The 12,953-nt window shown below is 38.7% G+C and overlaps 1 protein-coding gene across 1 annotated transcript; it reads left to right on the top strand.

Annotated features, from left to right (window-relative positions):
• Positions 1-3,601: 3,601 nt before the first annotated feature.
• LOC136266747 (fibronectin type III domain-containing protein 7-like) lies at positions 3,602-12,309 on the top strand. The gene is made up of 7 exons (XM_066061779.1): positions 3,602-3,917; positions 8,702-8,771; positions 8,851-9,147; positions 9,277-9,558; positions 10,216-10,292; positions 10,672-10,909; positions 11,408-12,309. Exons 2-7 carry the CDS (start codon positions 8,705-8,707, stop codon positions 11,440-11,442), a joined length of 996 nt encoding a protein of 331 aa, XP_065917851.1. The 5' UTR covers positions 3,602-3,917; positions 8,702-8,704; the 3' UTR covers positions 11,443-12,309.
• Positions 12,310-12,953: the final 644 nt, after the last annotated feature.

The following is a 12,953-nucleotide window of genomic DNA, read 5'->3' as shown; positions in this document are numbered from 1 at the left end:
ACCTACCTAATAATGTGGTCTCCATATTCCTGCTAATTCGTGTTGCCACATCATTACACACCTTGGATAGCCACTCAGCAGGGTTGTTTTGAAGATCATTGTGGTGAACCCCCTTGTTTACATATCATTGGGGAAATGTGTATCTGAGTTTTGCACTGTTTGTATTACAGGTGTGATTATCAGAAGTAACCTCTCCAAGGTTCAAATGGATAGCCAGCATACATAGATTATGACATTGTTGAATTAAAGGTGCTCAGTATCCAAAGTACTGAATAGTGTCATGCATGGGTCAGTTCATCAAACTTCTCACTGATAATTTTATAATTTCCCATGACCATATAAACAAATCCTAGTCATTTCACCTGTAGAAATAAGTACATGTAATCTACATTATACACATGAGGTATACCATGAGCATGTATATCACCTAGTGTATGTGAGTATATCATAACTGGGAAGAGCAACTTATTCACACTTACAAAATTCAGGTTAGTAGGGACAAGGTTACTATACATGTGTTAATATGAATGGTGTCCATTAAATGATAATATAGAAGAGAAAAGTAGCTAGCCATATATGGACTACTCATACTCGGTCTTGTGCAACCACAGTGACTGCTAGATACTAACAAATCAGATGAAATTCCATCAATAGTATTTAAACACTGTATGTGCTGCAGAAATTGCACCTATATACTCCATGTAGTGGTGTAGCTAAGGTGGGTACTGGTAGGGCACAGGCCCAACCAATCAGTTCCAGTGCCCTACCAACACAGGTACTCACCGTACGTAGCTAGCTATAGCTAAATTGTGTGATACAAGGTGCAATATGAAGCCTCCTAACTAATAATTATTCAAAACATTCATACAGCTAGTGTCCTACTAGAGATGACATATTTTAACTGCAAAATGTCACCAAATTGAATCTCAGCATTTAATTTTCAAAAAATTTCCTAGTGGGCATGCCAGACCCCCTAGCTGCAGCGTGCTTTGTATGCTGATTACTGCAACTTGTATGCCTACAATGGTGCCCAACCAATCCTTCTGGGCTAGCTACGCCACTGACTCCATGCGTATCATCTTTGCTCAATCTGTCAACTGGAACTGTTTCTATTGTGATTACCTTACCTGCAAATGTTACACCAGTTTACAAGAAGAAGGGTAGTTCAATTTGCTGTAAAGTTATGGAGTATATTGTTTACCACTAACATGTTCAACTATATCAAATTTTCAGTATGGCTTTAAGCAGTGTTACTCTTGTGAGGCCCAACTAGTATCAGTAGTAGAACACATTTCATACAACTATGACTAATAGAAGCAGATTGATCTTATGGCAAATCATGATGGGATATTACACTAAAATGTTACAGAATACATTCTCCAATACTCACAGATTACTTCATTAATGACCAAAGACTACAAAATGTGAAACAGCATCCTTACCAAGTCCTCACATTAATAAAATGTCTCTAATATTTCATCAAACTTAATTGCTCTTTGCAACTAAAGCATAAATATAGCTTGACCAACATGCAAGTTCTACACTGCATCCATAACAACTTTTATTGCTTCTATTAAAATGATCCAGCCTCTACATTGGCTAATGACTACAATTACAACTATAGCATATCAGCCTTGTTATATGGCCTACCTTGGAATAGAGTTGTAGTTAACATGTCAAAACTATTCTGTACATTTCATCAAATGTAGCCATTATCAATGGCCATTAGCAAGCTAAATTAATTTACATTTGGTGAAATAAACTTTGGCAAATTCAACCTCATTGTTTAGCTATAAAGATGCTAATCTGAGGTGCTACAAGTACTTGGCAGGTTAAATGTCAGTGAATTTGTAGCAAATCGCCAAAGTTTCCCTCTATACAATATACAGAAAACACAAAAGTACAAACATTAGCACCCATAATCTCTACACCACATTATGTAAAGAAAGAAGTAATGTCATTTGATTAAGGCACAATGCACACACTCCATACAACAGGAGAAATTAATTACGCGGGTGGATAAACCCCAAAAAGTACATCCCTGTAATCCTCAACCAGATCTGTTAAACTCAGTGTCATTTTATGTGTTGAAGTGCACTGATTAAGAATTCACCCATACTGAGTCTTAACTGGCAACTTTACAGAGAAGTATGCCAAAAAACCTTATTTTCCCAACATTTATTTACCCACCTGATGATGTGTGATTTACCAGAACAAGGCTTTTTGCCATTTCCATTTGTCTCAGAACAAAATCTAATACACCACAGGATTCACCTGTCATCAAAGAATCTGATAAACCACACTGTGTTTCTGTATACTAAAGTATGTGGAAGTTATGGCGGTTTGTTTACAAGGTAGTGTAATTTTCACCAAACACGGGCAAAGCCTAAAACAGAATCCAGAAAATTTGACATTAGTTTTAATATGAAAGGATGTGCCATTCCTTTATATACAAATCTATTAACAATCTTACAGGTTTTAAATTTCTCAGAAACTTCCAAACTATTTTACAAGTATTCAACGAGGATTCACCACCAATAAACTGAACAGATGCCCAAATGAACATGCAGGCCATACCAATTTGATCATATGTTTCATGGATTGCTTTCCCTCTACTGGTAGGTCGAAAAATAAATCAAAATATATAGCTAAATTATTTGACTGATGTGACTGCTTTATTAGAATATTTTACAGGTAAAGCACTTCTTGTGAGTGAGATTGTGCTCCATTTCCCTACTGCACAAATTACTACTAGTAGTATTGTTTTAGATATTACATCATGGGTTTGCCAAAGACTGGCCTGCCACATTAAGATTAATTTGTCATGGCCTTTATTATGATCAAACATGAGTAAGGCCACTCCTGTTTCCCATCCTGACCTCAGGCATATTTGCATGCGGGTGGGTGGTCCATTTCCATTATGAGATTGGCAGCTTTTCAAGCCTAGCACAGCTATAAAAAGCTGCACAAAAGCATGTTCCTTCCTTTCAAGTCAGTTGCAAAAATCAGTAACACAAACATGAAGTTTGTGCCGACTTTCATTGATAGCACTGCTGACACACTGTGAGCTAACACTGTTATAAGATGGCTTTTACTAATAAGCCTGTCAGTAAGTATGCAAAAATAACCGGAAAACAATGAAAGAATATGGAATATTTAGAGCTGACAGTAATCAGATGCAGGAAAGATTTTTTGGGACAAATCTAGTCCCTTGGGCAACATCAGCAGTGCTGCCTGCCCATTATCAAACAATCAAATTACTAAAGGAGATCAATCTGTGTGCACACAGATGCAAGAGAGTTAACTGCATTTGCCGAAAACATAGTATATAATACGCGCAGGCGCTTAGAGACTTGCCTTGATGGGTAGTCTAAGTTACATCTTTGACTTCTAGTTACGGTCTGAACTTCAATGAATTGGTCCTTTCCGTAGGATAATATACATCCCCATGGTCCTCCGTAGAGCTTTCTGCTTTAATAATATAAGCCCTCGTTGCGTTTATAAACTTAATTTCTAATTTGAGAAGCGCCATTGGGAAACTTGGTAAAGGATCTGAACTTCTGAAGGATCATAGACGGCGGCTAAGAAGGCGGCTCGGACGGCGGTAGAAGGTCAAATACTAGTATGGCAGAGTAACAAAGCAGCAGTATGATGTGTACCGTACTAAATGACTGTAGTTTATCCCACGTGAGCGGAGATTACGTCTGTGCTGGACACGTGGTACTGACATGTGCAAATCAGCCTGGCGGGGATTTTCTAGCGCAAACAAAAACCATGATCACCACCACACCTACTGATTTAATAGTTACCGCGTAATACAAGGCGCAATTTGGCGAGAAGAAGAGTAGTGCAGTCTTCCGGGAGAGCTAGAGACTACAAGAGCGGTGACGGAGGTTCAGCCTTGAAAGAAATCAGAGGTACGCTAGTTTTAAAACGTTTAGTTGTACAAATTGGACATCATTTTAAAAATATTTACTAGCTCATGCCCTTTTGAAGTAGTCTCGTCCTCGCAGACCCTTCTCTCCGGGGTGGCGCTTATCGATTAGAGATTATAAGCGCCCCCTACGAGAGGGGGCGCTTATAATCGATAAGCGCCACCCCGGAGAGAAGGGTCTGCGAGGACGAGACTACTTTTGAAGCGTTGTGACTACCGCATTTGTCTTGAAGGCAAACCGGTACGTTATATCGTATCGTGTAGATGGGCTATTGTCTCAGACCGCTTTTTCTTCTTTTGTCATTGGGTCGGAAACAAAAGGGTCAGGTGAAATGCAGTATAACAGTTTTGTTCAATCACCCCCAGATTTCGGGAATTTTACTGTACGGCTAATAAAGGCTCACGAACGGCGAGAACTGCACACGATGGCTTCACATTAGATTTTGAAGCCACGTGTGTGATTCTCATCGATCAATACTGTACTGCATTCACCAGACCCTGTTCCCTACGATGTTCTGGCTGTGCAAGACTTGTATAAGAACAGAGATGCATTTGGGACTATGCTGAAAGTGGCCACTACAATTGCAATTTGGTGGTCTTGTCTAGAAGTGATTGCTACGGTTTGTGCTTGCGTGATTGTTTCTGATCTCTGACCACATAATTTTCCTCACCACTGCTTCATTTATGAGAAAGATTAACTATCTTAGTACAGCAAGTAGTTTGTTTAACCATGTGTAAGCATGTGTTGCCTTTGAGGGTTCTTTCCTTGGCTTTTATTTATAAACTTTATAGCACGGGACAGCCTATTGTTAGAATATGATTTTGTCTTTCACTAATAGGTGCCTCCCACCCACATGTAACTAGCTGTAGCTAAGCTAAGATGACGCCTGCTGCAACATATTTATGGTGGTCTTGTTCCATAACATGCTCAACTTACTGTGGTGTGAATTTAAAAGTCCAAAATGTTTTAGTAAGTTTTGTGCTTTTCTGGATGACTACATCTGCAGTGGAACCATGTATTTCGCACACCTTGGCACCATGTCTGTAATAGAGACACATCTTGATTTATGAGGTCCAAATGTGCCTGGTTTCCTGAAATTGTTTTCTGAAAAATGTGGCCTGGTGCAACTGGGGAAGCAGCCCACCCAGCTGTAACATCAATGGGTACCTGGTGTAAACTGGGGAAGCAAATACCTAACTATTCTTGTCTCGCTTAGTGGTGTTGGGGTCGTTGTGGAACTTTAGGTTCCACGACCTCTCCATGAGACCTGGACAGTGCTCTTGCGGGTTACTAGCCTTGCCCCAGGAGGATTTGCCTGCACAAGGCTCAAGTGCCTGAGTGGTGCACAAGCATCCCAGTGCTGGTTCACTGGGCGGCAATAGCTATGTTTTGCATGGCTGCCGGAGGTTTGCTTTTGTGTGTGTACATATCTATCTATCTATCTATCTACCTATGTTGGTCCATATGCACCCACGTGAACAAAATCATTAGCTAAATGGTAAAAGCAGCTTGCACGTAAGAAGTAAAAGCAAAATGAAGTCTGTATTAAACTTCCGCACTGGTAAACTTTGCGCTGAGGTGGTTTCTTCTCGGCAGTCTGAAAAACAGGTATGGCGACTCTTCATATACATATACTCTATTCTCGAACGAAAATGAAGGGCAGCTTCGAGGCCTTGTCTAAACAATTCGCATGAGAAAGCACGATAGACATGCTATAAAACAGTTGAGAAGATACTTCTGTGCATAATTTGCTGTTTAAAGTGGTTTGTTATAGTTATGCTTCCTTAGCAGTGCATAACAACATAAGTACCGAATTACAAAATAATTCATGAAATATGCTAAATTACAGTATTTACAAATCTATTTGTCTAGATGAATTAATAATAACAATAGCATGAATATAAACTGCAATTATATACATGGTTGATTAATTGCCTATTTGGTTAGAATGAGATAGTATTAACTGCATAGGCACCTGGTTTTAGAAGTAGCTTTGCATCACCTTGTTTACTCACAGGACTGTGAACAATTGACCTGATTATTTCACTGTTTCCTTATTAGTAAAGTGACCCAATTTCAAGGGTTTAAACGTGTGTACATGGGACCATGGATAGACGCCCACTGTATAACACAAATGTGCCTTATTATGAAGTTGGCTGTGATTTAGAACATCCCTTTTTGAGTTCAGTTGTATAACCTTCCCACGCAAATAATATCTCCATTGTTCTTTTAAATGTTATGTGGTCTGAGGTGATTACATATTTGTAATATGGTGCCAAAAAGTAACCGCCTAAAATAAATTGATAGTGGGTAGTTGTGTTGTACAAACTGTGGTCAATAATTGTATGCAAATTGACTGATTTAAGAAACCATATAATTATGCTTTGAAGTGGTAACTAAATACTGTAGTGTATGCTCTAACATTATGTTTGTATATAAATTTGTCCTTAGAGTTTAAATAAGTGGCACCTGTTAGTGTGGACAGTGAGGTCACCTATGTAATGGACATACTGGGTCCCAACGTAAACAGTATGATGTGGGCATCTTCATAATAATCAGGACACTTTTTGTTGGTTCTGAGGCATCCGTTTTATGTAGATTCCATTGTCAAATTTATATATCCTGAAGGTAGGGCCTATTTAAAGAACGTGACATTCCATTAATATTCTTTCACAATTACTGGAGCTTGTTTGTGTTTACTGAGCCATTCAACCATGTACTGTACAAAGAGTATACTGTTTCATATCACTAGAAATTGTGTGATCCTTCTACTGGCTTCTTCCTGTATCTGTTACAAGTTGTGTGTCCATGTCAGTATATCTAAATCCTTCAAGAGTAATGAGTAATGATTAGAACACCTGTTTTAATTGTACCTGTAAGTTGACAGTGTTTCCATTTTGAAGCTTATTTTCACCTGTACTATTAGTACTGATTTGTACAGCAATTGAATGCACTCAAGACAGTTATCTGTTACAATGATTAACACTGCTTTTATCATAATGTGTTGCTTTGTCTGAAGTTTACAGAAACATTACATACAGTTGTTATGGAGACTTTTTAGTAACTAAGTAACATGTGTAGGTGATAAAGGGTGTGTTTCACTTGCTTTCTGAACACAAGGGAACTGTTTGTTGTTAGCAGTGATGAATGTGGCACCCTTCCACCATGGGACTAGGACAAAGTGTCCTGATTGAGGTGTTCTGATTTCAGGGATCTGAATGTGTTTATTCTAGTAGCTAATACAAATGAGATCATGGACTAGTATCCTAATTATCAAGGTGTACTTGTTTCACAATAGTTCCTTTAATATTAGTCCAGTTCCATTACCATATCTGAATTCTCAGGTATGACATCAATCCTGCATACCATCTGTAAACATGTTGTGAGATAGATGATGTTTGGAGTAACATGTGTCTGGTGTGGTCTCAGAGAGCAGTTGTTTCTGTGTTGGTCTCACATGTTTGTACTGAAATGTGTTTGTTTCTATTGTTACACCTAGAGCTAATTGCACTTTCAATTACTCTTTGTGTTGAGAGATCAAAGGATGTTTGTTGCTTAAGTATGTGTGTGACCTTTTACATCTCAGAAAAGAATTGAAAGATATTCTAGCCTAAGCAATCCTAGCTATTTGTTCTGCAACTTAACATAGACTGTCTACACACTTTGCTAGAGATGGCTGAAGATAAAGAGGTTTGATTTGTAGAGATGAACAAAATGACTACATGACACTACCATTGCAACACTAGACACTGTTTACTCAATTGTACAAAAGTTATCTCATACCAATACAGCAGTGTTACACTACCACAATGCTTCATCGCATGCTGTCTTTAAGCTCTCTAACTCACCCACTCATACATATGTGCTTTATTCAACCTTATTACAGTGCTATTATTGTAGGTCAATCCTATTTAAAAAAGTGTTTTGTGGCTAATTCCATGAAAATATTTTCAGCTGGAAATATTTTCACCATATGTTATATACAGAAGTTTCATAGACTGTCTGACTCATTGTTAACCACCTCACATTAGTAAACAAGAGTTTCCAGCATGTTTGCCTCATGGCTCCACTGTCATTTCTCTACCAGACAATGATATAGTCTGGTAGAAATAACAGCTTAGTGTATTGTTACTAATATTGAACAAAAAAAATATATCATCTATGAATTTTAATAATTATGTGTGCTAATTATTAATGTGGTTTTTCTCTGAAACTCTTAGACAATCTCATTAAAATAACTTGTCTGAGCCAACAGGGCCTCCTGCTTGAAACATTTTTACATGTTATCTTACCTATACATGTTTATTATAACATGTCAGTTACATGTGTGTTTGCTTTTGCTGTCCATGTTGGACTGCTAACATCAGTATAGCAGATTATTGTTGTGAGGTCCAATTTTTTGTGAAGCTGTTAAAATAGCCTCTAGCATAAATTTCTGTAATTGTGAAATCTGTGAGACATGAACAATTTCTCTGTAACTACAGATCTCTTGGACGTTATAACATGGTAAAGTTGTGAAAACTTAAGAATGTACAGATGGTTCTGCTCACTATTTTTTAGAAATTCAGTTTGCTAGCAGAAATTTTTGCAAGTTAAAACTTTGATTCGCAAAAAAAAAAAAATTGGACCTGCTGTACACATGCATGTTGACGTTGATAGCTTGTACTTGTAGTATATTCACATTTTGAGCAGTCTCAAAGAGGAAGACCTCTTGTAAAAGGCCTAATACTCCTAAAGTGTCTTATTGTGTGTTTTATCATTTTCAGAAAATGGAGACACATTATCTACTTGTTTTGTTGTTATTGTTGATCACACTACACAACTCTGAACAACAAGGTGAATAATACACGTTGTATTATGTTATTAGAGGGTTTCACTCTAATTCATACACTATACTCCAATACATGTATTACAGGTCTTATTATCCACCCACCTCAAGATGTTACAATATGTGCTGGAGATGATGTTAATATCACTTGTGGACATAACTATACTGCATCGTTGACTCCTCTGTGGAGAATAAATGGACAAGCAATTTCTGGTAGTAGAATTGGGACTAACAACACATTTGAGATGACAGTGGTAGCTGATAATATTGACACAGTATTGACAGTGTATTCTGCAAATGAAATATTGAATCAAACTAAATTTCAGTGTGAATTTACATTCCTACCTCCTGTACAGAGTTCAGTTGGCATTCTAACAGTCATGGGTAAGTTAGTAACTGAATACAATTCAACAAGTAATGATTTCTCATTTTATTATGTTGTTGTTCACATGCCTGGTTTAAAGTCTATCTGAACATTTTGTTTATACACTTTAACTGCTTCACTCCTCACAGGTCCCCCAACCCTACCAGTTATCAAGGTGTCAGAAAGGAGACTGACCTCACTGGTAATATCATGGGACACATTCAGCCATACCTCATGTGGTGATGTGACATACAATGTGACCTTATCTGATGGGACAGCAGAACTGGTGGAGGAGAGAACCACTACTAGTAATACTATCAGTTTCACTGATCTTGATAATGATACTCAATATGAAGTGACAGTGTTGGCTATTAACAATGCTGGACCAGCAACTGTTGTTACTACTAATGTAACCACCTTAACTCCTTCAGGTTAGTGGATGTGCTCGTATGTATATGTAGTGGTGTTTGTTGGGAAATGAAAGCACAACTGAGTGGCTCATTTATCGGTGTTGGGATTGTTGTGGACTTCTGAAACTTCTCATTTAATATCCTTTCTCCATAAGACATAGTGCAGTCCTCGTGGAGGTTACTACGCTGTAGTCCATCAGGAGGGGATGACTTGCTTGCATTAGTTGGCCCTAGTATCTGAGTTGTGTACAGGTATCCCAGTGTTGGGTAGCAGTAGCAGTGCTTCACACAGCTGCTGGAAGGTTTGCTATGCTTATGTAGACTATTGCGTAATCTTTGAACAAGAAACACTTTGAAAATTTGTTGCATTTTGTAACAGGATTACATATTTGGGGAATTTTGCATTGAAATGATCTTCATAATCCTCTGTTGACTGTGATGTGTCAATGATATGAAATACAGTATTGAAGCCTCCATAAACAAAGATTAGAAGGAGGCTACATGTTGTAACTGTCATATCACCAACAGATGCATACAGGATGTTTCTGCTAGCCACAATAATTGTTTGGCTGGCTATCAGTCCTCTGTATGTATCATTTATGTGTAGACTTCATTTTTTACTTAACTTTACATATAATGTATGGTATTGTTGTGTGTTATGTGTTTGTTAATCTTTAGTACCTTCTCCTCCGAGTGATTTGGCAGTCAGCTTGAAGTTTGTTGATTACAGGCCTATTGTTACCATATCTTGGAATGTGAGTGTGTGCGTGCGTGCGTGTGTCTGTGTGTACATGTGTGTGTAGTTATAGATCACTGGTCTGGTAACAAGGCCACTCTGCTAAGTGAAGTTGCTGAGCATGAAACTTTACTCAAATTGTTTACATGTGGACCAAGCCAACCTGTTATATATTGGAAACAGTTTATCCAGCTGTACTAATAAACACCTGTTAACTGTAACTGTCAGCTGTCCATGTTTTTGGTGTGCATGCATGTTTAGGAGATGTGCAATATTTCGAGCTGGGATAGCATAGTGAGGATAGAGTCAATAGTGTTTTATCCTTAACCTTTTTCTTGTTGTACATTTTGAACACCGAATACAATGTCTGTACATTACTGAATCTTATGTGTCTATAGGTATCATCATTGTCACATAACATGACTGAGGTGGAGGCCTTAAATGTCTCTTTGACTGGTGAAGATGATATGACAACAACCTTTGAAGTATCACCTAATACAACTACCTTCCAAATGTCACATAATATGACATCAGATGATAATGTTTCCAGACATCTTGATGTTGGAACAGATTACATCATTTCTGTTTGTAGTGTGAACAGTGTGGGATGTAGTGAGACAGTTAGTACTTCATTAGGTATGTACTGTACAGGGGGGTTGACTGGTGAATTACAGTGGAACCTGTCTTAGTGGCCACTTGTACATCTAAAATGGTTCATTTAAATTCCCCAAGTGAGAAGTTTATACTGTCTAACGCTACTGTACCTTAGGCCATAAAAAATTGGCCTGCAGCTTCAACAGGTTCCACTGCTATATTCCAGACACCTTAAGATGGTGTCCTTGTGTCAGGAGGTGTAAATGTGTACATCAATGCATGAATATGTGTCAAAGTCTCTTTATGAGGTGTCCAGATATAAGGGGTCTGTTTACTCTAATACGACTGAAACCTACACCCTTAGGACTAATGTCCTGGTTGTCAAGGTGTCCCTGTTTCAGGCCCTTGTACAAAAAACCATTTTACAGTAATTGCACACTTTCAGAGGTACCAGCTTTTTATAATCAGGTGGTCCCCTGGACAGCTAAGGTTCCAACATTGCATAGCATTTCATTCACTGTTATGTTTTATAAATTGTAGCTGTACGATGGCTCCAGTCAGCAATAGTCCAGTGACATCCAGATGACCAGTCCATCTATGTATCGTGTGATGTGGCTGAGTCAACTCCTAGAGTTAAATGTTTAGCAAGACTGAATTGTTCTACATGTGATGAGGTCACTTCTGAAGTGTTCACCAGACATACTGAAATATCAGTCATGGCTGATACTGACTATCACATTTCTGTGCTGGTAGTTGAATCACAAAACAGTATGCCACTGGAGAATTACAGTATAGCAGAAACCATCTCGGTACCAAAACTTACACCAGAGCCGAATCCCACACACCTACCACAGCCGAGCTCAACACAACAGCCAAGCTCAACACAACAGCCAAGCTCAACACAACAGCCAAGCTCAACACAACAGCCAAGCTCAACACAACAGCCAAGCTCAACACAACAGCCAAGCTCAACACAACAGCCAAGCTCAACACAACAGCCAAGCTCAACACAACAGCCAAGCTCAACACAACAGCCAAGCTCAACACAACAGCCAAGCTCAACACAACAGCCAAGCTCAACACAACAGCCAAGCTCAACACAACAGCCAAGCTCAACACAACAGCCAAGCTCAACACAACAGCCAAGCTCAACACAACAGCCAAGCTCAACACAACAGCCAAGCTCAACACAACAGCCAAGCTCAACACAACAGCCAAGCTCAACACAACAGCCAAGCTCAACACAACAGCCAAGCTTGATGCAACAGTTGGAACCAATAGAACAGCCAGAACCTGGAACATCCTGTAAGTTTTTAACTAACTTGAACTGGTTAGAAGCTGCACAGTTACACTGTACTGTATGTAGCTAACTGAATGGTTTTGCTTATAAACTTACCATATTTATATACTGCTGCAATTTTTAATAGTAATTGTGGGGTCTACATCATGGTCTTAAATTTACAGGTGGTGTGTGTTGTGCAATTCTTTGTTGAATTCATGTAGTGATGGTAAATTAGCTACAGTGGCACTATGCTTAACCCTTTGTTACCATGGACGCATGTCTATTGAAATCCATTCGTAGTGCCTTCGGTCCAGGGATTACAGGGCTGATTCCATTGTCATTTTATTCAGGAGGGGGGGGGGGGGGGGGGAGGCATTTTGAATTGTGTATCATGTGTAGCCAAGAAAACCAGCCAGGGAACGAACATCGTTTAGAATAAACACAAGAAGTATATAACACACAATGTTTACATACCTATGAAAAAAAGGCCATAACTTTCATCTCGGTGGTAGTACACTATTCTAATATAGATTAATTGATTCCTCGTGTGATGACGATTCGATTGGTATATAGTATGATGTCATCACACTTAGCAACAAAATGGTGGGACAACTTTTATTTCGTGTGACGAAGAAGAAGCAGCCCTATTCCATTTGCTTCACAGCGTGTGAGTTCTGTGTGTTACTGTGAAACTTTTTAGATGTACAGCTATATAAATAGGGTAAAGAGGTACTTTTTTTGTCCCAAAAAATGAAGATAAAATCCTTCGAATAGTGCCTCACTGCGGTATTATTCGAGGGTGCA

This window comes from Dysidea avara, chromosome 1, assembly GCF_963678975.1.
Source record: "Dysidea avara chromosome 1, odDysAvar1.4, whole genome shotgun sequence".
Taxonomy (NCBI): Eukaryota; Metazoa; Porifera; class Demospongiae; order Dictyoceratida; family Dysideidae; genus Dysidea; species Dysidea avara.
The sequence above is the reverse complement of the archived record's forward strand: the minus strand, read 5'-3'. Positions and strand labels throughout refer to the sequence as shown.